General features: G+C 38.1%; 1 protein-coding gene across 11 annotated transcripts in view; it reads right to left on the minus strand.

Annotated features, from left to right (window-relative positions):
- LOC119794382 (cAMP-specific 3',5'-cyclic phosphodiesterase 4C-like) overlaps window positions 1–25,918 on the minus strand; it is a 168,172-nt gene that overhangs the window by 31,763 nt on the left and 110,491 nt on the right. Inside the window, exon 1 of one of the 11 annotated variants that reach the window (XM_038301906.1) lies at window positions 21,000–21,505. The exons of 7 other annotated variants lie outside the window; for them this stretch is intronic. In XM_038301906.1, coding sequence (XP_038157834.1) covers window positions 21,000–21,250 — 251 coding nt within the window. In that variant the 5' untranslated portion in view covers window positions 21,251–21,505. Of the gene's footprint in view, window positions 1–3,889; window positions 3,925–7,782; window positions 8,027–20,999; window positions 21,506–25,918 lie in introns of those variants that run through there. 3 more of the 11 variants (XM_038301910.1, XM_038301916.1, XM_038301915.1) reach the window with 3 other exon arrangements.

Consider the following 25,918-nt stretch of genomic DNA (forward strand, 5'->3'; position numbering starts at 1 on the left):
GGACTTATGAGACTTTCATCTATGTATGCGTGAGTGATTTAGAAAATGACCATCAAGGCCAGATGTTTTGTTTTTTTATGATGAGGAGATGATACAGATGAATGGACAAAGGTCAAAACTCTCTAAGACACACACACACACATCCATAGATGCAGTTTCTTCTGTGTTCTTAGCTCTTCTGAGCGTGGGAATTGGATGAGAGAATCCCTAAACATCACACAAAGAAGGCAAGGAGGCAAAAGGTGATGAAGAAGAGTCCTCTCTGAGGTTAGAACAAACCATCCCAGTGAGAGAGCATGCCCGCAAATTTAGTGATGAAATTTAAAATATGAGGATGCAAGTGTGAGCTTATGTTTGCTTTACACCTGAAGTCTTTTGTCCATGTGATCTGAAAACAACCTGCTTCCCCTTCATCCAGCACCATACCAAACATATCTATCACCACCACTGTGTATGGTTTGTCCCCAGCACTCTCTCTCTCTCTGTTAAAATGTCATAACCACTGCATACAATAAGAAGAATGCTTGGGCTACAAAATGCTTGGGTGACAAAAAAACAAGCAAACCGATTAATTCTGTTGATCTCAGCCTTTTATACAAAGATGTCAAATTTCGAACTAAAGGTTTCTGCTTTAGTGTTACTGGTACAGTAGACTATCCACAATGATGAGATATGGGGTCTACAGAGCAGGTGTAGACCCTGGAAGCAATACACCAAATATGCTGCTCTAACAAACGTCTCATACCGTTAAACACTGTCTTTATCTGCCATAAAGCCAAACCAGCTTTAGAGAATAAAAATCTTCATAAAGACATGAAGCCACAGCTGTAACAACTGGATATACATCTGTTTTACTTACCGTATTTTCACGACTATAAGGCGCACATAAACGTCTTTTTTTCCCCTCAAAATGTGCGGTGCTCCCTATGGTGCGGTGCGCCCTATGTGTGTTGCAACTGCGACTTTTGAGACCACCTCATTGAGGAGATGATAAAAGAGTGGCTGAATGTAAGGAGACCAGGTGGTTTTTTTTCCACTCATCACCACACCATCGCTGTTAATCTGACTCCATGCGTGCCCATCTCACAGCTGATGTGAAAAACATGGTGAAACAAATTAATGCTGTGCTCGCTGTGAACCGGACGCAGCAGGTGCAGCAGAAGCAGCGAGTTTACATGCAAAGTCAACGGTTGACGAGCGTATAGACGCAGCAAAAGGTCCCGCAGCGCGTTTTGAGCGAGTCGGGAGCGCACCGCCAACGCGCTGCTGCTGCTCGAGATGGAAAAAATTGAAGTTTTGCTGCTGGACGCGCCGCATCAACCAATCAGAGAAGCTGATCTGGGAGCTGACAGCGAGACAGACACATCGCTCTGATGACATATGATATTAAAGCAAATGAAAGGGCTGGATGGATGAGGAGATGATGAAAGCGTGGCTGAGGGAGGTGTAGGCTATGTGAGGAGAACAGGTGGTTTTTTTCCATGCATCACCATCGCTTTTAATATGTGACTCCATGCTTGCCCATCTCACAGCTGATGTGAAAAACATGGTGAAAAAAAATAAACGCTGTGCTCGCCGTTATCTCGGAGATCTGACAAAGGAACTTCCACCGCTCGACATCGGTGTGAAGCGGCCGTTCAAAGTAAGGCTGCGAGCGGCGTGGGAGCGATGGATGACAGACGGAGACCACAGTTTCAGGATAAGTGGAAGGCAGCGCCGGGCAAGTTACGCCACCGTTTGAGGATGGATTGTAGATGCTTGGAATAACGTGTCTGCTGGCTCTGTTGTTCAAGCTTTCGCAAAAGCCGGCATTATTTCTGAGGAGCCGCGCTGCACGGAAAGTGACTCTGACAGCGAAGAAGGGGAAATTGGCATGTCTGATTTAGTGCAGCTGTTTAATTCAGAAACAGAGGAGGATGACTTTGATGGGTTTGATTAATACTTTGTAATAAATACATTAATAAAGCACAAACATACTCAGTTTTGCTCCTGCTCTATTTTTCTACCTGAAAACTTAATTCAACAGCAGCCTCTGGGCCGTGTCTCCTCCTCTTCACCGCGGTGGCTGGCAGGTGTTTTTTCATCAAAATAATCGAAATCTTGCAGCTATATTTGCTGTGATCAGTGGGAATAAAGTAGTTTTAATATGTTTTTAAGTGAGAAAATACACCTGAAAACTTAATAATTGCAGTCAGCCCCCACATACCAGCGGTGCACCGACAGCAGAAATCCATTCATCAGCAGCCTCTAGGCTGGGCAGCCTCCAGGTTCACCGGCGGCTGCTGGCAGGTGTTTTTCATCTAAATAATTTTAGCTGCAGGCACCAGGATACCAGTAATAAAAGCGAACAAATTCCGTCGGCAGGTTTCAGGATTTTAAGTTAATTTAGGAGTGATCACAGCGCACTGTCATCTGCGATGTGTCTGTCTCACGGCCAGCACCCAGGTTTGATTAATACTTTGTAATAAATACATGAATAAAGCACAGTCATACTCAGTTTTGCCCCCGCTGTATTTTTAAATACGCAGTAGAGGTATTTAAAGGTAGTAGAGGACATGTACCTGTATATAAAAAACGCGCCCTATAGTCCGGTGCGCCTTATGTGTGTGTTAAATACAGAAATGGCACACATAACTGAGAGTGCGCCTTTTAGTACGGTGCGCCTTATGGTCGTGAAAATACGGTATACTGTTTAACCACAGTAGGTAGGTGAAAATCCCTGCATCTTTCTTTTCCACTTGTTTACCCTCTTTTCTTTCCTTTCATCCTGTCTTTCTTTCTGTATTTTCTTTCCTAATTTTTCTGTTTTCCCTTTCTTTCCAGTCTGAAATTCTTTATCATTTCAGTTTCCTTCAGTTTATTCTATCAACTTTTGTCCTTCTTTGACATCTTCATTTTTACATTTCTTTGCTTGTTCTTTTATTTTTACCTTTTTTTCATCCCCAAAATTATTCCTCTCATTTTTCCATATTACCTCCCTCCCTCTTTTCTTCTTGACTTTCTTTAGTCCTTTTTTAATCTTTCTTTTCTTTAGCATTAACACATTTTCATTTTCTCCTCCCTTTCATATTTTCTCTTTCCTTTGTCGATTGCTCCCTTTTTATTTATGACTTTCTTTTCTACCGTTCTTCTAATTTCCTTACATTTGTCATTCAAATTCTGTTCTCTCTTCTCAGTTCTTTTTTCTTTTTTAAAATTGTATTCTCCTTTCCTTCCAATCATTTTTCTGACTTTTTTTCTTCTTTGTTTGTCACCATCTTTTGCTACTTTCTTTTTTAATTCAAAATTTCTTGTATTTAATTTTAAAATTTTCCTTCTGAGATGTAAAGTATTTTAGTTGGCTCCTTCCTTCCTTCCTTCCTTCCTTCCTTCCTTCCTTCCTTCCTTCCTTCCTTCCTTCCTTCCTTCCTTCCTTCCTTCCTTCCTTCCTTCCTTCCTTCCTTCCTTCCTTCCTTCCTTCCTTCCTTCCTTCCTTCCTTCCTTCCTTCCTTCCTTCCTTCCTTCCTTTTTCTTTATTTCCCTTTGTCCTTCCTTCCTTCCTTCCTTACTTATTATTATAAATGTTAAAATACAGATAATCACTGAAGTAATGATGACTTTCTACCTACAGCGTGTACAGAAAACCGTTGCCAAATTTCCAGGTACAGATGAACAAATTTGTCAGATCTGAGTCAGGTTAGTCGTATAGGGAAAAACAGAGGTTTTTCAGCAATATCAATACTTCAGTTTTACTAGAACAACAAATGAATATCTGATGTAGTTCCTTAGTAACCACATGGACCTGTTGCCTTGGATTTTAAAACAATGTTATTGATAGGTTAAACAAACCAACCTGCACCATGCTGGGAGATGTTGGGATGAGCTAAATCTACTTTGATGTATGACGTACCTTGACCGGCAAACTTCCATAAAGAGCCAGTTCTGTTAACCAATCTACTGTGGCTTTCTGTTCAAACGGAGCAAACAGTTTGTGTCCAACATCAACATCTGATCACTGAGCAGCTCATGTCTCTAAATATAGCCAGCAGGAGTAGAGGGCTGCAGCCAGTCACAGCAGCTGGGGTATTTATTATTTTTCTGTCACCTCTGACTTAAAGGCTGAGGATTGACTCTTGCCAGAAAAGAGCAGACCTCCAAGGCATAAATAAAAACAAAAATGTTTGGTTTATGGACCAACAATGTGGATTCCAGTATTTTTTCCAACTCTCGTATAAATCTACGTTAGTTCAAAATGAGTGGAAGATTTGAAAAATACCACCATCAGGTTCCAACTTTTGGAAAACCACCTGCATGTGGAAATGCTCCCTTTGTGTAACATGGCTGGGAATGTCAATGTGGTATATCAAAGTAAACTCATTACAAATATGGTTCCGGAATAATCCAGTCACAGATTCTGCAAAGTAAAGATGAACAATAAAGAATGTATCTTCAGCTGCAAGTTTCTCCATATTTCCCATTTTAAAGTCCATACTTTTCCTGACTAAAATATCCTTAGTATTTAGGGCATTTTAAAGTATTTATACTTTACTGTAGAATAAAGAGCAGCGATTTCTACAGAGGTCAGGGTTAAATATGTAAAGATAAAGTGTAAAGATAAATTCTAATATAAATATACAAAAAATTAAGTTCAATCCTCATTCCAAAGCTATTGATGTAAGAACTGATATAATTCTGGTTAATATCAAGATGTAGAAAATGACTTGACATATGATGTTAAATTCTACTTATGACCTATTTCTGTTTTTATCATTACATATGGCCAAAATAAAAACCTTTAATTGTATGAGACATCAGAAAGAGCAAGAAATGAAAGAAATATGGTTGGCCTAATAATGCTTTCCATGACTGCATATGTAGGTACAAATAGAATATCTGGATGGATGGATGGATGGATGGATGGATGGATGGATGGATGGATGGATGGATGGCTAATGATGTGAATGTCATAGGGTTTGTAGAGTTATTAGAATGAAAAAGAAAAAAAAATTGTGGGTTTGAATCCATTCTTGGTCATGGCAATATGGTGACCAATGCATCTATCTGCAGATCACACTGCATGAAAGGCCGGTTCTTCAGCAGCTATCATAGAATAAAACTGCCGTGGAAACTGAAGTTAATGGCTGATAACTGAACATTTCATTTTTTTTTTTTTTGTCTGTACTGAAAACTGTATAGAACTGCTAGAAATTGACTGTAGGATAGACTCTTGTTTGTCTGTGTTTCCCCCATAACCCCCACCTTCCACACTTGTGGAAAGTTGCTGTGAGCCTTATGACACTAACACACTGATCAGTGTGTTTTTAGTGTGAATCTGTGATGGATGGATGGATGGACGGATGGACGGACGGACGGACGGACTAATGCAGGAATGGGAGGAGAAACTGATCTACAGTTGGATGGACAATAATTCTTTTAAAACAATGAGACAAAAAAAGACATTTTTTTCTGTTAAATGTAAACTTTCACACTGTTTGTGCAGTCCTACAAAATATTTAAATCCCATATATCCCCAGACTGTGCGATAACTCTAAATAAAAAAAGGCTGTTTTTGGACACCACTCTTTGGAGCTGTTGGGATTCAACTTTTTGGAGTTCATGGCGCCTCAAAGGTTGATCTGCTCCTCAGGATGGGTATTGATCATATCTGCAGCGATTAGCTCTGCCCCTACAGCGAGGCAGGAATCCATACCGTGGCAGGTCAGCATTAACATCATTAGAAACTGGATGAAAGTGGTAACGCAACAGGACAAACCACTCTCTCCCACACACACACAGACACTCCAAAAGGCAGTGTCTGTGTGAACGTAATTACAGGCCCCAGCAGCAGAGATCTAGATTTGGCCCTAGCATCGACCCAAAAATCAAACAACCTGGCATCACACTGGTACACAACTAGAAAGGCTTGTTCAGGCCATCAACAAACACACACACAGACACACACAAACGTAGCATCTTTGCCCAGTAACAGGACAGGCTGCGATTGCTCCTCTAATCATGCACATACAGGACTAATTGGAACCATTCAGAGCACAGGGATCGAGTCTGGAGGTAAAGAACAAGTGAGCCACTTCCTCCATTAATTAGCTTAGAAGCAGCCAATCACAGCTCTGATCAGCAGGATAAGACAAGATGTAGACAACAGGGTCTTAAATGTGTCTTAAAGTGATTTTTTCATGTAAAGAGCTTAGATCCGCTGTTGTGTTAAAAACTCTTTAAATAGTTGCAGTTTTCAGTTATTCTGTCTACCTCAGCTGAAAAAAACATTAAATGTTCTGTTTAATACAAATAAATATAAAAATATCTATATATATCTTCCACTGAAGCTCATTCGTCACATTAGAAATAACTTTTAAATATATAAAATCATTATTAACCTGTTATTCCTAATCCCATATTTCTTAACATTTTTTTATTGGTCTATTGAAAATGTTAATACTTGAATGTTGTGTTGAATGTATTTTGTCGTGAGTTAAATATATTTTGCTGTGTATAAGAACAATAAAATCAAACCATATGATGGTTCTTTTAAGTTTTCCTTTTTTAATGAGATCCAGATTTTGTTTTGGGTTCATATGGGTATCGTTAAATATCGATCATTCCCACAAAGTCTTCCAGCATTTCTTCATATTCAAAAAGGCGTCTGCTTCCATACCAACTAAATAAACAATTGGAAAGCAATGGCATTCATTGTTGTTTTTGGAACTGGTCATTGTAGAGTCATTGTCAGGCTGCCCTGTCTCCTAAAATCACCTCACTTCTGCTCTTTTAGATAAAAAAGCTAAAAAAAAATACATATTTGTGGAGGCGCTTCCCTAAATGATTTTCCTGTTACATCAGTGTTTGCAGAGTGGATGTCATTTAACTATTGAGGTCACTATTCATGATCCAGAAATGAAAAAAAGAAAAGGATTTGTGTAATGATAACTGAAAAACAGAGTAAAAAATTGGGTACTGTATCTAGGATAAAGCATCGGCCTATTTGGCCTTAGGAGACTGAAAGTGTAAAAAAGGAATTATGAGGAGAAAAAAGCAAATAGGTAAGGGCGCAAATACTTTTTGACAACACCTTTTTATATAAAAAACCCTTCACCCCATCCATCTCCACTGCTTTTGTTAGAAAAAAAAACATGCAGCATTTCCTCTTTAAATGTTTAAACTTATAACTTATAACTGGTTTTCCTTTTGCACAGAAAGGAAGCACATAATATCCTGCTATATACCAGTAAGAACCGCCAAAAATAGATTTTTTCCTAAAATATAATTATGATAGATTAGGCGTATTTTTAATATTTGAATTTCCACTCCATTTAGATCTAGAAAAAAAGTTAAGTTAGCCTTTTAAGGACCACTAGTTTATGGTTTTATATTAGAAAATTAGAACAAATGAGAACAAGGATTGGACAAGGAACTCGATACAAATATTACAAATTTAAGAAAAAAATCTTTTTTGATGACAGAACAGGTAGGAGACACAACAAAAGCATCATACATTAGTAAAGACAGTACTGTTGGTAATTTCTATACCTTAAATCCAGATCCACAATATTCATTCATGCTGTAAACTGCTATAAAACAAACTGCCAACTCTAAATCAAAGGACCCAAATTGCAGTATGATAAACTTGTTTCTCAGTAGTGGCACATTTACAGAACTTCCTCATCAATACTGTCTTCTAATAAGACTCTGAAGTTTATTCATTTAAGGCCTGCAGCAGCTACACAAAGCTCTACTTAATCTGTATTTAACAAAAACTAAACAGTTACAGTAAGTTACAGTTCCTACCTGGCCTCCCACTGTGTATGCGGACCACTGGTGTCAACGTAGGCAACAAAATTCAACGGTGATAAACTGTGCGGGATGCGGCCTCATGTGGACGCCTTGCTTTCTCACTCATTTAAACTCTGTGAACCAAGCTTTAGTCTGTTCCTGGGAAAAAATGTCAGAACAAAACCTCTTTTCTAGGTGTATTTGTACCCGAATGGATCATCATTCCTGGAGTTGCAGAGATGTGAGGATAACACTCCGGTCCACTATTCCATCAGCAATATTCAACACAGTGACAGAAACGCAATAATACTCGTCTGTTGACGTCAGTTAGAGTTTCGTGGCTCGTCACTGAAATGTCAATCGACCGGCTGGCTTTGAAGGTCTGAAATTATTCGCGGCCCAACGCTCTGCTCACTGCAGTTTTGTTTTTACACCAAAACAGAAACCAGAAGATAAAAAAAAAAAGAATAAAACAATGCCATATGAAACAGACTAAAAAGAAACTAGCTGGCTCTGCTTGAGGGATTTCTATTGAGACATGTTTGTTTGTTTGTTTGTAGGACTGGAGGAGGAAGAGTCCAGGGGGACTCTGTGGTTTAGCAGGATAAGGCTCTAACTGCCAATTGGAAATGATTTGGGAGCAAGGCCAGGGAACAGCCATTGTCACGTCAATATTTCCCGTCAGTCGTCACCTCGGGTCAAAACCCAGAATGAGTGGGTGGCTTCTCAAAAATAACAAAAAATACAGACAGCAGATAAATAAAGAACCTTTGTTGGTTTCAGATCACGTCAGCTTAAAGAAAGAAAAGATTCAAGGCATTACCATGACACATCTGACGTCTAAGTCAACAGAGTTACATCAGTATAGAGCTCTAAATGGAAAGAAGTCAACGTCACATAACTCCAGCAGAGAAATAAAAGTGCCTCTAGCGCAGTTTAATTCTTAGGCTGTGAACAAGACTAATTTAAGATGTCAACATGCATAGTGATCATAAATGAGCTAAATGTAGAAGAACAGAAAATCTGGGAAAATCTGGGATGTGACCTTCACCATCCACATCTGACAAAGACTAAAGATTCTGTTAATGAAATCTTTCTTTAAATAAAAACCTTAGTTCTTTTATTATTTTGATTTAAACAATCTCTTAAACGAAAAAGGAAAAAAATTCCGATCCATCCTTAGAGGATGAGTTGTCCATCTTGAATTATTACAGCCTTTTCTTAGAATTAATGAGAGAAACATTTGTTTTTAGACACCAGGTTGGTTCGGATGCGTTTTACAAAATTGCAAACATGCACTCAGCTCATTAATGCATAACAATACATTTTTAGCTGATGAATGCTATAAGCATGGCAAAAAGAAAAGGGACGGGAATCTGTAAGTGGAAAAATACTTATTTTTTCCCAGTAATGGAGCTCTATGGGGATAACTAAGTCTGTGCAGATACTGAACAGACAGGCACCAGATACAAGCTATTAAATTGTTCCAGTTGAAATTTTGCCAATGGAGCTGTGGGGAGTCTGTCAGTGCTTTCAGAATATATGAGTAAACCAGAAAGAGCTACAGAGAGATGATGATAATCACAGCTGACTCATCACTGTGAGCTCGACTCTATCACAGTATCCCAGCTAACATGACTCTAACTTCTCACATGATGCTGCAAGGCACTGGTAGCTTTGACTTTTGACCCTGTGTAAGGCGAGCGGTGTGTAATGTTGTAATGTGTTGACAAGAGGTGAAGCCCACAGAGGGCAGGACAACCTGCTGCGTCAAAATCAAAGGTCAGCTTTGGTCAGTCGCTGCAAGACTCATATGGTTAACATCAAAAGTCAGCGGGCGCCTGCATGGAGTGTCACCGTCAACCAGATCGGATCTGACGAAACAGATTCATTCAGATTATTAAGGAATAGACTATTCCCCTTTTTAACGATGACATATGCTGTACAAAAAACACTTGTTTGATTTTCTTAAAGACATTGATCACAGTCAAAAGTAGAAATACAACAATCAAGTAGCCAAGGCTTGATATTGGTTCTTCCAATCAGTAATTGCATCAAAACTAACAACTCCACCCATTCTCAGTTTTTAACCCATCAAACAACATACTGCACTTTAATTCATTTAGTTTGAGTTTAATGTAAATAAGGTAAATGTTAGGGATGTCTATAGTGCTTCTTAAAAGAGGGTTATTTTAATTCCCTTAATTTCTTAAGATTCTACACATTTTACTTTATTTAAGTACCTGGAGTATGCTTTTATTTTTTTCATTTGACATGTTAAAAGAAAATAGAAATTGTTGAGCCCGAGGTTAAAGATAACTGCAAGGCATTAGAGCTTGCAAAAACAAAATAATACCATAAGGGAAAGGAGCACAAAAAGAAAATTAAATGTGGTTTAAGATATTCAGCATTCTTTGCATTTATTGCCTTTTTTGGTTGAGTAAAAGAGGAAATAAACCTTCCAAGAAAAAAGTTCTTTACTCAGTAGAATGATAAAACCCAAATGCTGTACTTCTCTTACCTACACTGAAGATTTACTGACTCCTTGTCCACCCTTATGTAACAGTTGTCACCATAAAAACGTAAAAAATCTATTTTGCATTTATTTAAACAAAATACTTTATTAATCTCAAAGGGAAATTAAATGTTGCAGTAACAGGGTTTTAGTTTTTTTTTTCATCAAGTTGTTGTAGGCAGGAAGGATTTCCTGTATCTGTATGTTCTGGGCCGGATTTGGAGAAGCCTCAGACTGAATGTTAAATAATCTCCATAGCTTCTCGAGGAATTTCTAGAGCAGAGCCGGCCTTCTTAATTAGCTTGTTGAGCATTTTTAAATCATTTGCTCTGATGCTGTTATATGATGGATTAATAGATCACACTCTGCACAACACATAGAAGTTATATAGCATCTTGCTGCAAATGCCAAAGAACCTACGCTTCCTTATGATGTACAGTCTGCTCTGCCCCTTCTAGTAGATGGCTTTGTAGTTTGATGTCCAGGTGAAAACCAAGTTATTTCTACTCCTCCATTTCTTCTCCCATCATGTGAATTGGATTCAACTTGTTCCTGTTGCTTCTGAAATCTACAATTACACCCCTTGTTTTATTGACATTCAGGATAAGATGATCACTATGCCACAAAGCGCTTTAACAGCTCCCTGTACTCAAATTCTTGTTCATCTTTGATGCACTCAATGACTGCAGAGTCATCAGAGTATTTCTGCAGATGATAGGACTCGGTCTGGTATTGGAAGTCAGAGGTGTACAGATTAAAAACGAATGGTGAAAGTACCGTCCTTTGTGCTGCTGACTACTTGATTAGACAGCTGACCCTTCATTCTAACAAACTATGGCCTGTTTGTCAGGTAGTCTTTGATCCAGGTGATTGTTGATGCCTCCACCTGAGTATTCTTAAGTTTTTTTACAAGGTAAGTCAGGCTGAATTGTGTTAAATACACTGGAGAAATCAAGAACATGATCCTCGCAGTACTATTTGAATTGTGCAAATGAAAGTGGGTTTGTTGAAGCAGGTGCATGATGGCATCTTCCAACTCTAACTCCATGGCGATAAGCAAACTGCAGGGGGTCCTGATAACTGCTTGTTGCTAAGCGGAGGGGAACCAACAAAAGTCTCTCTAAGACCTTCATGATGTGGGATGTCAGGCAACAGGTCTATAGGCACCAAGGACTGTTGGCTGAGTCTTCTTTGGCACATAAACAAGGCAGGAGTATTTCCACATCACTGAAACTGTCTACTGGGTCAGACTGAGGTTGAAGAGGTATTGTAAAATCCCACAGAGCTGCTCTGCACAGGCCTTCAGTACTGTGGGGCTGATACCATCAGGGCCTGGTGACTTATTATGATTAAGTCTTGACCTTAAGAAACAGACAGGTGAAAGATGGAGGAAGCAGCACCATCTCCTGGTTTGGCTCATGTGGCTGTGGGCAGGAGAGAAAGATGCTGGGATTGTTCCTGAACTGAATCTGTTGAAGAATGTATTCAGTTCATTGGCTCTATTCAGACTTCATCTCTGATCATCCTTCTGCTTGAAGCCTGTGATCTTTTTCATCCCTGACCACATATCTCTGACCTCTGCAACTAACTTTTATTTTGTTAATTGATTAATCTGTGATCTTCGTGGGTCACTGCAGGACGGACTGGTGCAAATAGCCTTCCAAACAGAGAAGGATCCTAAACATACTCACAAACCAAGTTACAGATGATATTAAGGACAAAAAGCCTAATATTTTGAAGTGACCATGACAAAGTTCAGTTCTCAGTCCCAAAGAAAATTTGATGGTAGAGATTAAAAGGTGAGTGAGGAAGGAAGACTGGGTTACAAGGGTTCTGTCTCAAGCAGGAGAACCAAATAATTTTACTCAAGCCATGCAGTCTAAAAAGGTTGTTCTCCCAAATATTATGTTAACTTCCAGATTTGAAATAAGTGAACAGTGTGTTTAAGCATCCTGTTTTACTTTATAAAGTTGCTCAATTGCTTGCCTTGCTTTGTGAAGTCAACTATATCAAAAAAGAGAGGATCTGCTTTCAAACAAATTCCAGATGAAAAACAAATTCTAGATATGAGACAGACAGTAAAATAGTTAAAAATAAGAAGAAAAAACACTTTGTTTTCATTGCCAACATTTGCCTTAGATAAAATAAAAATACTAAAAAGCCTAAATATGACCAGCATAGCAGCAACTTTTCATAATGTGTTATTGTTAAACTCCCTTTCCTGCTGATGGCATCATTACTTTCTAAAAGGTCAGGCGAACTGTTAGCCTTCCTTTTCCTGAGGGCTGCTGAAACTTTCAGGTACAAACATCTGGCAATCCCACAGTGAGTAAGAATTAAATCAGTTCCAGCTGTTTTTGCTGTATTTGTTAGAAAGTGGCTTAAATCATTAGTAGACATTTAATTTTTAAGTGAATATGCCGCAGATGTTTAAATGTTGTGTAACAAAAAATATATCATCTTAACTTTCTTTTTTGTGATAAAGATAAATACGTAGATCAAGCTGTTATTTTGAAAAAAATATTAGTCATCTAAATTTGACCATAATGCTGAAAGTATGATGTGAAACAACCCAAAAATGTAAGGCGTCAAAACACAACAGAACAGGTGAAGAACTGACTGTTATTCTTCCTTTTTCCTCAAGATCAACACCTTCTTTAACTAAATGAAAAAGATATTTACATTTCCCTATATCTTAAAAACACAGGAAAAGGCTGGATGTATAATTCTGCTTTGCCCTGCTCTTTCTGCCATGCTTCGACTGCATCATTAGACCCATGTGGTAAATCCATCATACCTATAAATATGTGCAGCTCAGCATTTGTTTGCAATGTGCCCTTGATTTTTTTTTTCTTCTTTTTATTACAGGGTTGACATTATAAAGTTACTTTGATCCTTCTCCATCCCCACTGATGGCGTCATTACTTTCTGGAAGGTCAGCCGCACAGTCAGTATTTCCTTCTGTGACTGGTAAGGAAGCAGACACACATCTGGTCATGGTAAAGGATCGTCACCCCACAATCACTGACAACAACTTTGGTTTCAGTTTCCTCACCATATGTTGCTGATGCAGGGCTAACACCTTTTTCACCATCTTTTTTTCATTTGGATATCAGGCATTTACTGTTCATTCCTAATTTATAGTTTGTTTGTTTTTTATTTGAAACTCTGAACGGTAGTAATTTTTATTTCAGCAAAAAATAAAAGAAAGAAAAAATCTTTATTTTTATGCATGACGCAAATATCCAGACCCTTTAGCTCATAGAATCTAGCTGCAGACCTGCACTGTCAGGACAGAAAGTTTATTCAAAGCCCTCCAAAGTAAAAGCAAACTATAATAGGAGCTATATATATATATATATATATATATATATATATATATATATATATATATATATATATATATATATATATATATATATATATATAAATAAAATTAATTACTTCTGTCTCTGTTGATTTTTTCTCATGACACTGGAGAAAACAGTAGACAGATAAAAAACTTTAAATATTTTTCTGCTGTTTCAAAATTTCATATTGAAACAGTAGATTTCACAGTGAGACGTGCAGCGTTTAAATTTTAGCGAAATTCCAGCGGAAGTCACAGTTGAAATTAATAGAAAATCTGAAAATCACCAAAAAAAATATGATAAAACGAAAGTTACTACCGTAACTACGGTTCTATGAATCCCGGATGCCTGTGGCGGTCAGTAGGGATGAAATAGAACACAGTTTTCTTGGTCTCAAGTGGGAATAAGGCACATTTTAGTGAGCAATCACCTTGCAAAAAATAAAATCCGGCAGCACATACGTGCTAGACGCTATACGAGATGGGTTAAATAAAACGTCCACAATAAACTTTCAGTCCTGACTCGCAGGAGACCGCACTGTACAAGTCTGTAATGAAGGGTCCTGACAGTGCGGTTTTAGGAGACCCCTCTCAAAGTTAGGAACATTAAACAACATGGTGTCTGATAAATGCTTAAGAAGAGGAAATTCTCATTGTTTTTTTTTTTTTGTTTTTTTCTTTTTTTTATTGAGCATCAGTGGTACAATCTATAATTTCCATACAAGAGGCATGATACTCATATTTATATTTTAACCCCCCCATCCCGACAACCGTTTGGACACCAATCTAGCAGGAGTAGATAGTTAAAAGTAATACAAAAATAGACAATAGCTAAAAAAAAAAAAAATAAAAAAAATAAATAAAATTAGATAAATAAATAAATAGGGGACATATACATATATACACATGTATACATGCACACCTACATATACCCTTACTTATGCATATAGATATATATAGGATATTGATTAAAGAAAAAAGATAAAAAAAATAAATAAAAAAAATAATAATAATAATAGTAAAATAAAATAAAAAAATAAATTATCGTAGTAATAAATGAGAGTAATGAAATATATGGATAAATTAAAAAGGAAAAAAAAAAAAAAATTATAATAATCAGTTTTACATACATATGTACATCCAGATATGCACGCACGCAAGTATACATAACGAACATTTATCTCAGTTCTCCAGCACCAAGACTGTGCACCTCACCGGGAATGGTACACATGGGTTGAATGCAAATCACATATACAAACTCAGAAGGACTGGCAGAGGGTATTTAAGTGGGCACAGTTTTAAGTTTACATATATGTGTCAGTAACGGACCCCAGACAGAGAAAAATTTGTCCTTAGATCCCCTTAGAGTATATTTCATTTTCTCTAATTGCATGAAGTGTGTCAGGTCACTAAACCACAAGGACACCTTGGGTGGATTTTTAGATTTCCAATGCAGTAAGATTCTTCTCCGTGCGAGCAGCGTTGTAAAAGCAATTATGTTTCTATGGCCTTCCCTTAATGTCATATATCTTCCATCTATGGCACCAAATATGGCCATTGCGACGTTGGGTTGAAGGTTAATATTCAATCCTTCTGATAGTGTTTTAAAGATGGTTGACCAGTAGGTTGCCAGGGCTGGGCATGACCAAAACATATGCGTCAAGTCAGCTGGAGTGTTTTGACACCTGTCACATCTTGCATCTATGTTAGGATATATTTTAGCTAGTCTTGATTTGGAATAGTGAATACGATGTAGGACCTTAAATTGTATAATATTAAGCTTAGCACAGAAAGTGCTGTTGTTTACTCTTAATAACGCGTTTTCCCAAGTGTCCTTTTCCAATTCCTCCCCCAGCTCTTCCACCCAGTCTGCTCTGGTCTTTTCTAGTGTTATGTTTTTAAAAGAAAGTATACTATCATAGATTCTGGAGACCAGTCTTTTGGAATCAAACTGAGATTTTAATAGATCATCTAGACCAGAAGGTAATATGTATGGAAAACTGGGGTCGTGATGTTGAAGAAAGTGGCGGATTTGGAAATATCTAAATAAGCTAGACCGAGGGAGGCCAAATTTATGTGACACATCTTCAAAGGTTCCAAAGCTATCATTTATGTACAAGTCCTCAAAATTAAGAATGCCACGTTTCTGCCAGAAAGTAAACTCAGAGTCTACCTTAGCTGGGAGGAAAAGGTGATTATGGTGTATAGGACCCAGATGGAGAAGGTTATTAAACCCAAAGTTCTGTCTGAGCTGAGACCATATTTTGAGAGTGTTTATGACTATAGGATTGTTAGTATATTGTGAGAAGGGGAGGGGAAGGTTGGAAGTGATCAGGGCTCTAAGAGAAGTAGAGATGCAAGATACAGCTTCAAAGTGGCACCAGTTTGCATCAGGAGTGTGGAGCCAGTACATAATTTTTTGAACATTTGAGGCCCAATAGTAGTGACATAAGTTTGGAAGGGCTAAGCCACCTTGGTTTTTAGGCCTCTGTAACAGTTCTAACCGTATTCTAGGCTTCTTCCCGTTCCATATGAATGAAATCAGAGCCTTATCAATAGATTTAAAAAAAGATTTAGGAAGATAAAGTGGGATACATTGAAATAGATAAAGAAATCTGGGAAGCACGTTCATTTTGATACAATTAACTTTTCCTGCCAGAGATAGATGAAGTAATTTCCATTTCTTTAAATCTAATTTAATTTTCTCGAATAACTGATAGAAGTTTTCTTGGTAAAGATTCTGCAGATCTCTTGTAATATTAATGCCCAGGTATTTAAAGCCGTTTTTAGACAGATGGAACGGCAGGGCACTATCCTGTATTTGAAGGGCCAAGTCATTAACAGGATAGCATTCACTTTTATTTAAGTTCAGTTTGTACCCAGAGAGGGCGCCAAACCTCTTCAGGGTGTGAATGATATGAGGAGCACATAAAGCAGGGTCAGATACATACATTAATAAATCGTCAGCATAAAGAGATACCTTGAACTCTCTACCACTCCTAATGATTCCAGTAATGGATGGGGAAGTTTTGAGAGTAATAGACAGGGGTTCTATAGCCAAGGCAAACAACAATGGACTGATTGGACAGCCCTGACGGGTGCCCCTTGATAGATGAAAGTACTGTGAGCGTTTACCATTAGTGATTACGCAGGCTTTGGGAGAGGTATACAAAAGTTTAATCCACGAGACCAAATTGGGGCCATATCCAAATTTCTTTAGACATGCAAATAAATATCCCCATTCTACCCGATCAAAAGCTTTCTCTGCATCCAGCGCGATAACTACTTCAGGTACAGCGCTGGACACAGGAGAGTGGATAACATTTAAGAGCTGACGGATATTTGTGAATGAATGTCGGCCTGGAATAAAACCAGTTTGGTCAGCAGAAATAACGTCATGTATTGTGGTTTCAAGACGTAAGGCAAGGGCTTTGGCCAGGATCTTCACATCACAGTTTAGGAAGGAGATGTGTCTGTACGAGCTACACTCTTTGCTATCTTTACCTGGCTTTAGCAGGAGGGTAATTGATGCTTCAGTCAATGTCTGCGGGAGTGATCCATGGGACAGTGAGTCGTTAAACATATCGAGTAGAATTGTTGATAGTTTATGAGAAAACTTTTTAAAGAACTCTATGGGATATCCATCTGGGCCTGGTGCCTTGCCACTCTGCATCGATTTTATTGCAGTAATAATTTCCTTACAATTTAATGGAAGCTCGGATTCTGTCCTGTGATTTGTTGTTACAGAAGGAGCTTGGAGGTTATTAAAGAAAACTTCCATGTCAGAGCAATTATTTGTCTTTGAGGTATACAGATTTGAGTAAAATGAGGCAAATGTGTCCTTAATTTCTTCTGGATCAATAGTTAGGGTGCCATCTTCTCTACGAATTTGTGGGATTTGTTGAGAGGCAGAGTGGCACTTGAGTTGATGTGCTAATAAACACCCAGCCTTGTCACTGTGCTCGTAAACATACCCACGTGATTTTAATAGGAGACGTTCTGTTTTTTCAGCTGATAGTAAATTATAATGTGTTTGGAGGTCCAGCTTCCTCTTATAGAGCTCGGGGGAGGGAGAAACAGAGTATTGGGCATCCACCATAGATATAGCTTTAATAAGCTCCTCTTGCTTATTTCTATTGATCCTCTTCATTTTTGCTGAGTAGGCTATGATCTCACCCCTAATCACTACTTTTAATGTTTCCCACAGGAGAGAAGGAGAGATATCATCTTTTTTGTTGAAATTTATAAAGTCCTCAATCTTTTGGGATATCATTTCACAGAAGTTCTCGTCAGCCAAGAAGTTTCTGTCAAGTTTCCAGGGGGGATGTTGTAATTGATGAAGAGGAAATGTAAGATCAAGCAGTACAGGGGCATGATCTGATTCTACTATAGATGAATATTCAGCTTTTTTGACAGAAGGAAGAAGGTTCTGGTCTATGAAAAAATAGTCTATTCTGCTATAGGAGTGATGTACATTGGAAAAAAAGGAGAAGGACTTACTTTGTGGAAATAAAAAGCGCCATGGGTCAACACCTCCTATCTGATCCATAAAAACTGATAATAGTTTTGCCTTTTTGGAGAGGTTTGCAGTTTTAGAGCTGGAGCGGTCAAGTGTTGGATTCATCACACAGTTTAAGTCTCCGCCAAAAATCATCTGTTTTGAGTTCAGATCTGGGATTAGTGATATAATTTTGACTATAAAAGTCTCATCATCCCAATTTGGGGCATAAATATTTACTAGGACCACCGGCTTGTGATAGAGGAGCCCTGAAACCTTTACAAATCGTCCCTGTGGATCAGAGATAACAGCAGTCGCATTAAACTGAATTTTTTTATTGATTAATATAGCTGTTCCGCGAGTTTTGGAGTTAAGATTGGAATGGAACACATTGCCCACCCATCTCTTTTTAAGTCTAACTTGATCTTTTAGTAATAGGTGGGTTTCCTGTAAAAATGCAATATCGCATTCTAAATACTTTAGATGGTTAAATATCCTGGCTCTCTTAACAGGCAATTCTCAGTTTTGATGGGAAAATCTTACTTAAAAATCTTAATTACTCATCTTTAAAAGGCTAAACAAATCAAATAATAATAAAAAACATAGAATGGCATACTGTTTTCCAAAGCTGGATACAAGCCCCCTCCTCGATCAGTAAAATGAGCAGCATTGTAATTATATAACCTGCTAAACTAAAAGAAACTGATTCATAAATTCCTGAGAGCTACATCAGTACAAATGATTCATTAAACCTGCAACGAATCAAACTGCTGTGATTCAGCAGGTCTGAAATCACTGACCCTCACTCAGATGTCCTGGATTAAACAGTCCCAGACTCTGATCCTCCACACCAAAAAAACCTTCCAAAAACCTAAAACTTAAGAAGCACAAATGCCATTATCTTAAGGCTTTAGACAGTTAAACTGTACTTTTATTGGAGGGGTCTCTTTGAAAAAAATAAAAAATACTACAGCTTCAAAGTTTTCTTTAATTGACATGATTAAGTCAAGTCAAAATAAAGCACACATGAGGAAATCTATTTGTAGAAAACCAACAATATTAGGGATGAATAGCCCTTAGCAAGTTACAAACATACCTGCTTATTAACGGAGACCATTTTCTCTCAGGACCAAAGATGGTCCTCACACATTGACACTGTTCATAGGAAGTCCCAACAGAGACTCTACATCCTGCAGCAACTGAAGAAGTAAAACTTCAAACCTTCAAAAAGGAGCTGCAGGATGACTTGAATGCCATCATTCAGTCTGCTGCAGGAGGCTATAGTCTGATGAACACAACAGACACCACACAGCCAGCAATCATTTGCTCAGCTGTGAAACAGAATAAGCATATTGCACCACTACCACAGCCTGCTTTTTAGTTTTTTCTATTTTTTATATACACCCAATGGCCGTACATAAACATGCAAACTGTCTTTTATCCTAAAGCTTATGTTTATTATTAATATCTCTATGCTGTTAGCAGTTAAAAGCAAAGTCAAATCACATGTTTGTGCACATTCCAGTGTAATAAACCTGATCCTTATTTTGATGTTTATTTTATTTTAAATTCATTTGAATCAGCTGGTTTTCTGGGTCAGATCTGGATTTTAAGCAGGGTCTACTATCTTTCAGAATCGAGGAGGATTAACTGTCAATTAACAGTAAAACAGACTAGCATCATGATACTTCCACCACCATGTTTGACAGTTGGTTCTTACAGGATTCCCACAATTTAAGTTTCAAAAAATATTTTATTGTGCAAATAGCCCAATCAATGTTTCAAATAACAATAAAGCTTTGCTCCAGCAGCATTTAGATGGGCCCGTACAATTCAGATTTCAATACTGCTTGGCTGTGTAAGTATTCTTAGTGGCGCTCTCGGTTAATCTTCAGCTGCATGTGCCAGTGACAGCAGAGTTCCAGTATCTTCCAGTTCATGACAAGCTTGAGCCTTGGTGCTTCCTGTGTTGCTCTTAAAAACCCTGACAGATTTATCTCTATTGGGGATGACACAACGGGTCAGATGAGTGAAACTTTAAAAGCATCTATTGATGCATCGGGGCAATGATTCCAAAGTCACATTAAAACAGGTCTAGCAAAGGACAAAGCAGGCTAACATTCAGCCTCAACCTGGATCTTATTTCGAAATCAGAGGAATATGTCTATAACTGGGTGCGTGGCCTTAAATAACTAACTAATATTATAGTTTATTATAGGAGTATGAAAACTTAAATGACAGAGTGTGTCAAATTAAAACCCTGAGAATTTTAGTAAATACGTCTTGAATGCTGTGATTAAGAGGAGTAACCACAAGAAAAGGTAACATGAGATGATAGCTAATGCTATATACAAACTTTTAGGACATTAGATTAAAACATTCTGACCTAATTTTAAACTGAAGTGATTCAAAGACGAGCTGTATTAAGATTTTGTGAGAATTGCAGAAATACTGTTGGTACACTGACATGGCTTAGTAAACGTAAATAATATAGAGATGAGATTGGAAAAAAAAAAAGAAATATTTGCAACTGTTCCTGAAGCAAGTCAGTGTAAAAAAGAAAAAAAGGAAAGTGCGCTTGATTATGCTCTAATTGCACAGGGTTGAATATTTTGATGCTGAACAAAACATGTAAGAGAAGCAGGAAAGTATTTAAATCAAAGTAATAAGAAAGATGAACTACTTTATGGAAACGCTTTACTTTCATCATACCTGAGTGAAGCACTGCAGGCATTATCGACCTATCCTATGGTAATAGACCTTAATGCATGTTTGAATTTTATGCAACAGACTCCAATGTTTGTTGTTGTGCAACAACACTTTAAGGTTGTGTAACAACTAAATCAGGACTGATGTCACATCTGTCCTACCGCCTGCGCTTCTGGACGATGTCGATGGGCCGGTTGACGGCGCACGGCGACCCGCAGATGTTCCCGCTCCGCACTTTGAAGCAACGATCCTGGACCGAGGGGGCCAGGAACACACAGTTAGTTGGTAAACTCATCTCTGCGATTCTTCCAAGTTTCCCCTCTGCTTCGGCTTCCACTAATTGTCCTCTTTTTCCACCAGGCGATTTTCTGATCGTCGGCTCCTGACGTCTCTCTCCTCTCCTCTGCAACATGTTTCTACTGAGACGCGGGCAGACGGAGGGAAGCCCTCCACAGCTCGTTTCAGTGGCATGACTCCAGTCCGACGATAAGCAGGGGTGGGAGAGATCAAAAAGGAGTCAAAGCAGTGTAGGATCAAAAGGTTATTTCCTCCACGGCATGCTGCAGCTTCATGTGGTGAAACGGAGAGCTGAATGTGAGCAGAAGCTACCAGCTTCAGATCTACATGAACAAGTTCAGACCTAAACTCTCCTTCTGATTTGGAGACTCACTACTCCCTCCCTTCAGGGCTTACTCACTGTGGCGCTTTCTCTCTGCCTCCTCCTTCCAGGGTTAAAAAAAAGCAACAAAAAAAACACATGCATGTACAGTATGTGTGGAGGGAGTGAGAGAGACACGAGGAGCCTTTGGCTGGATGTGTTGCACCACGTGTGTGCAGCAGGTGAATATGTAGTGTTGTTTGAACTGATCCAGGCATGGATATTTCTAACTCATAAACCAGGGCTTAACAAAGACACTCTCTGCTACAAGAAGGATGACTTAAACTTTTCAGTTTCATTAAGGCATCTATTAAAGGAAGTCAGAGGATCAAGGCATCTGCAGGTGTGCGTCATTTCACATTTTACTTCCAAGGTTTTAGAGATAGAAATATTTATCATAACCAAATTGGTTCCACATTGATCTGACAAGATTCTGGTCGAATCAGTTTGTTTTTCTTTCTCTCTGCTGTCTGGGTCAGGGCAGGGAATCATTACAAGCTGGATCAACCAATCAGAGTAGCATTTCAGGAGAAGTAGGGCTACATCCCTTAGGCAGTTAATAAAATGATGTTTTTTTCTGCTACATTGTCTAAACTATGTCATCCGGGAGCTGTTTTTTTTTCTCAAAGTTTCTGAAGTTTAATCAATTCAGATAATTGAATTGCTTTGCAATTTACAATTTGAATTCTAACAAAATAAGCTCTATTTAAGATCAACTTTAAAGTTGCATCAAGTACAGGAACTCATCACCTAGAAGGTGAAACGAGGCTGTGCTTGTCAGACTTCCAGTCCTCTGTAATAGCAGCCGTAATACCAAAGCTGCTTTGACCGCAGGGACTGATGGACTCACTGGATCTGACTGAAGTCACAAAGTGGCAAACTCCCCCCGCTGTCAACACTGCAGGCAAATATTTGTCTTCTGAGACAGCGGGAGATGGACGTGTTGGCAGGCACATGGGGGAGTGGAGGTGGATGGCAATGACAGACCATTTAAATAAATAACTGTAGAGTCCAACCAGATGGGTTGATGACAGGGAAGCAGGAACAGAGATTTCACTCTGAAGCCATATCTACACCAAGACTGATATTTAGACAAGTCGCTGATTTTCTTCTGCATTTGAACGAAAATATCTTTTAAACTAAGTTTTATGGTGTGCTTCTAATTCTATAGTTTCTATTGAAAGATTGTTTAAAATGGAAAACACTAAGGGGGGGTTGTTGATCTTCTCAAGAACAGAAGTGAGGGTTGTTTTGTAGCATTTTTAGAAATGTAAAGATCTCTTTGAAGTAAACCATGCACAACCACATCCTAACCTCATACCAACTGTTAAGCACAGTTGCAGACGGACGATGAGTTTTAAATTGTTTTGGAGCAGCAGGACATGAGTCCACCATAATGTGCCAATTTTTTACTGCACATTTTTGAGGATGAAAAACTACTTATTTTAACCAAAAATGAGATTTAAATGCAACACATTTTCATTCACAACATGTTTACGAGGCAGATCAATATATAGTTAGTATAAAAGTATGGTTGCTGGTTGTTAAAGAATGACACATTTTGTACCCAACTAATTAAGTTTATCCATAAAATTATACACATAGCTAATTAGTGAAATAAAATGAAGTACCTGGGCTTGATTTATTTACATGTAGAAAATGCATTTATAAAAGAAAATTTGTGGGTAAAAATGGTAAACTGTCAGTCTGAGGATGCATTTAAGTGAACCTTAGCATTTATTAGACCTGGTACCTGAAACTGCTTTAAATCAACAGCTTAGAAAATGAAATTATTTCCTTCTGTTGGTCCCAATCTATGCACATCTGGAAGATTCACTCTGATTGCAGTTCAAGATTTCAATAATTAGTTTGCAGAATGCCTGGACTTTATAAAACTTTTTATTCTGATAAAGAAGAAAGAAATTAAAGTTTTCAGGTTAACATGATTACTGCAATCCCTTGAATAGAGGCAGGAGTGGCAACAGGCTTCAGTATTATGACAAGACTTACCCTGATAAGCAATACGTTTATCTTAATACAATTCTGTTGTTATTGATTACTAGCATAGTGCAGGTGTTTAAGCACTTTATTTAAACAGAGTCAAACAAACATTTAGAAGAGTCTGAATAAAAAGTGGAGAAAAGAATATAATATAGAGAGAAAATACTTCTCAGTTTTTTTCTATTAAAGGAGACTAACTAAACTAACTAAACTCATGCCTCTATGAAACAGAGCTTGCATTATGTGTCTCAATCAAATTAAGAGTGACAGATGCCTATGGGAACAGAATTACATCAGTTGACCCAGTGCTACACTATTGGCCCAGTTGTTCAAAAGTATGAGGAAAATCCAGTCCAATTTCCAACATGATTTAGCAGACAAAAAAACTCCACTTTCTGTCATTCCAACTTATTAAACTGTTATCTTGAATAAACTGTTCTCCGCTGACCTCTAGTTTACCATAAGTGCATGTCTATACAGCATCATGACATAATTTCCACAAAATAAGAAGCAGTGTTTTGTTCCCATAGCAGTTACAAACAGTGTGAGTCAATCAACAGTGCAATCCTATCGGCACTAATATCTAAAAGAGCTCAGTCAAAATCAAAGAGTACTGGATCACTGTATTTGAAACCGAAAATGGTTTTATTGACATTCAGGAATAGCAAAAAGAAACACTGACATGGGAAAGCAAGAGACGAATGTAGCTGCCTGAAAAATCCAAAATAGCCCTTGCTGCTACAGATTCAAACAGTGTTAGGATCTGCTTTTGTTTTCTCATTTAAAAAGTCAGCCTTCTTGAATTTGCATGACCTGACGAAAGCTTTCCCTGGAGCTCCCTGTCATAATGTTTCCTCGGGAGCATGAGTAACACAATACGGCAGAACATCCCGTCCTCTTCATCTGCCTCCTGCCTGGAAAAGCACTAAAACCTCTCACCTTTTATTAAAAGGCAAACAGAGGGAAGAGCTACTGCAGCAAAGGTTTGCTTTAAATCGTGGTGACCAGGTCCAGTCAGTGCGGACATTTCCTTCTCTACACCCTATGAGGCGTCAGCTTCTAGGTAAAATGACAGCTGTCTTGTAATATTTTAAGGCAGTTTTTAGTCTTCATAAAGGACTTTTTGAAGTTTTCTTAGTTTTTTTCTGCTTTTTCATTTGGTATGCTGAACAAATGTAGAAATAAAGAGTGTTGATACACCACAGGCCTTTAAAAAAAAAAACTATCAATGACAGAAGAACATTACTGAAGTTACAGGATATGGGGGAAAAAAACAGCAAAGACCTGGCACTAAATCTGAGATGCAACATCCATCAAGTTGATCATTTACCGTTTGCCAAGCTTTCTGCTAAAACGCTTTAGAATCACAGTGTTGCTTTAATAAATTATCATAGCTTAATAAATTGTAAAAAAAATTGTCTTTTTAAAACAGGGGGTATTAAAGCATGCCTAAAATTAACATCCAAAATGTCTGTTATGTGTACACATGCTGGGGATTTTTGAAGCCTTTCTACCCCTGGGTGTTTCAGATTTAGAAGGATTATTGACAATAAAGGAAAAATATTCTCTCAAAACCGCAAAAATTAGCAGAAAATTCTAACAGTTCAAAGAAAAGATGAGAAAAAGTAAATCAATAATATCCCTGTGAAAGATTAGAGGAACTTCTATTTTCTGGCAGGGGAGACAGAAGAAATGAGAGATGACAAAAGTATTGTTGGTGCCTTGACCTCACAGGTGCTTTACTGTAAATTGGAATATTTTGCTGCAGATCCCTCAACAATGATGGCAAACGCAGCAACTTCAAACAGACGGCTCAAAACAGCTTCTTGTGAATTCAAAACTATTATGTTGTCTGGATAAAAACATACGCCCAGCGATATTACTATGTTATTTAAACGTCATTTATGGCTAAGTCCAACATTACTCATAACCGTGGAAAGGTTTTGATTTAAAATTATTTGGTGCCAAAATTCATTATCATTTCAAATTAAACAACTTTTCCCACTCAAAGGTCCTTGAGCAACATTTTTGAGAAACATTTCAGACTTTGGAGCAGATCAGGGGTGTATGGATTCACTGGGAAAGAACTGTTTGTTGGGCCGCAGTGTAACTAAATCCTAGCAGCCAAATGGCTTCTCCAGCCCAGCTGGCTTCAGGCTCCTATGACAGCATTACTTCTGCTAATGAGAACAAGCTGTGAGGGAGGAGTGTCATGAATGTGCATGCATCTGTCCCTGTAAGTGTGAGCGAGTGCTCGCGTGTTGGTCCGTGCCAGGTTTATACTGATACGGTTTGTAGAACAGTGTGAGATATCAGCCAGTCTCTTGGTGATTGAACAGAAGTAGCTACAGAAAAGCTGGATTTAAACCAATTAATTAATACATGTGTGCTAATTTTATTGCTTAGGAAGGAGAGCAGTGT

This window comes from Cyprinodon tularosa, unplaced genomic scaffold, assembly GCF_016077235.1.
Source record: "Cyprinodon tularosa strain WSP-4 unplaced genomic scaffold, ASM1607723v1 ctg478, whole genome shotgun sequence".
Lineage (NCBI taxonomy): Eukaryota > Metazoa > Chordata > Actinopteri > Cyprinodontiformes > Cyprinodontidae > Cyprinodon > Cyprinodon tularosa.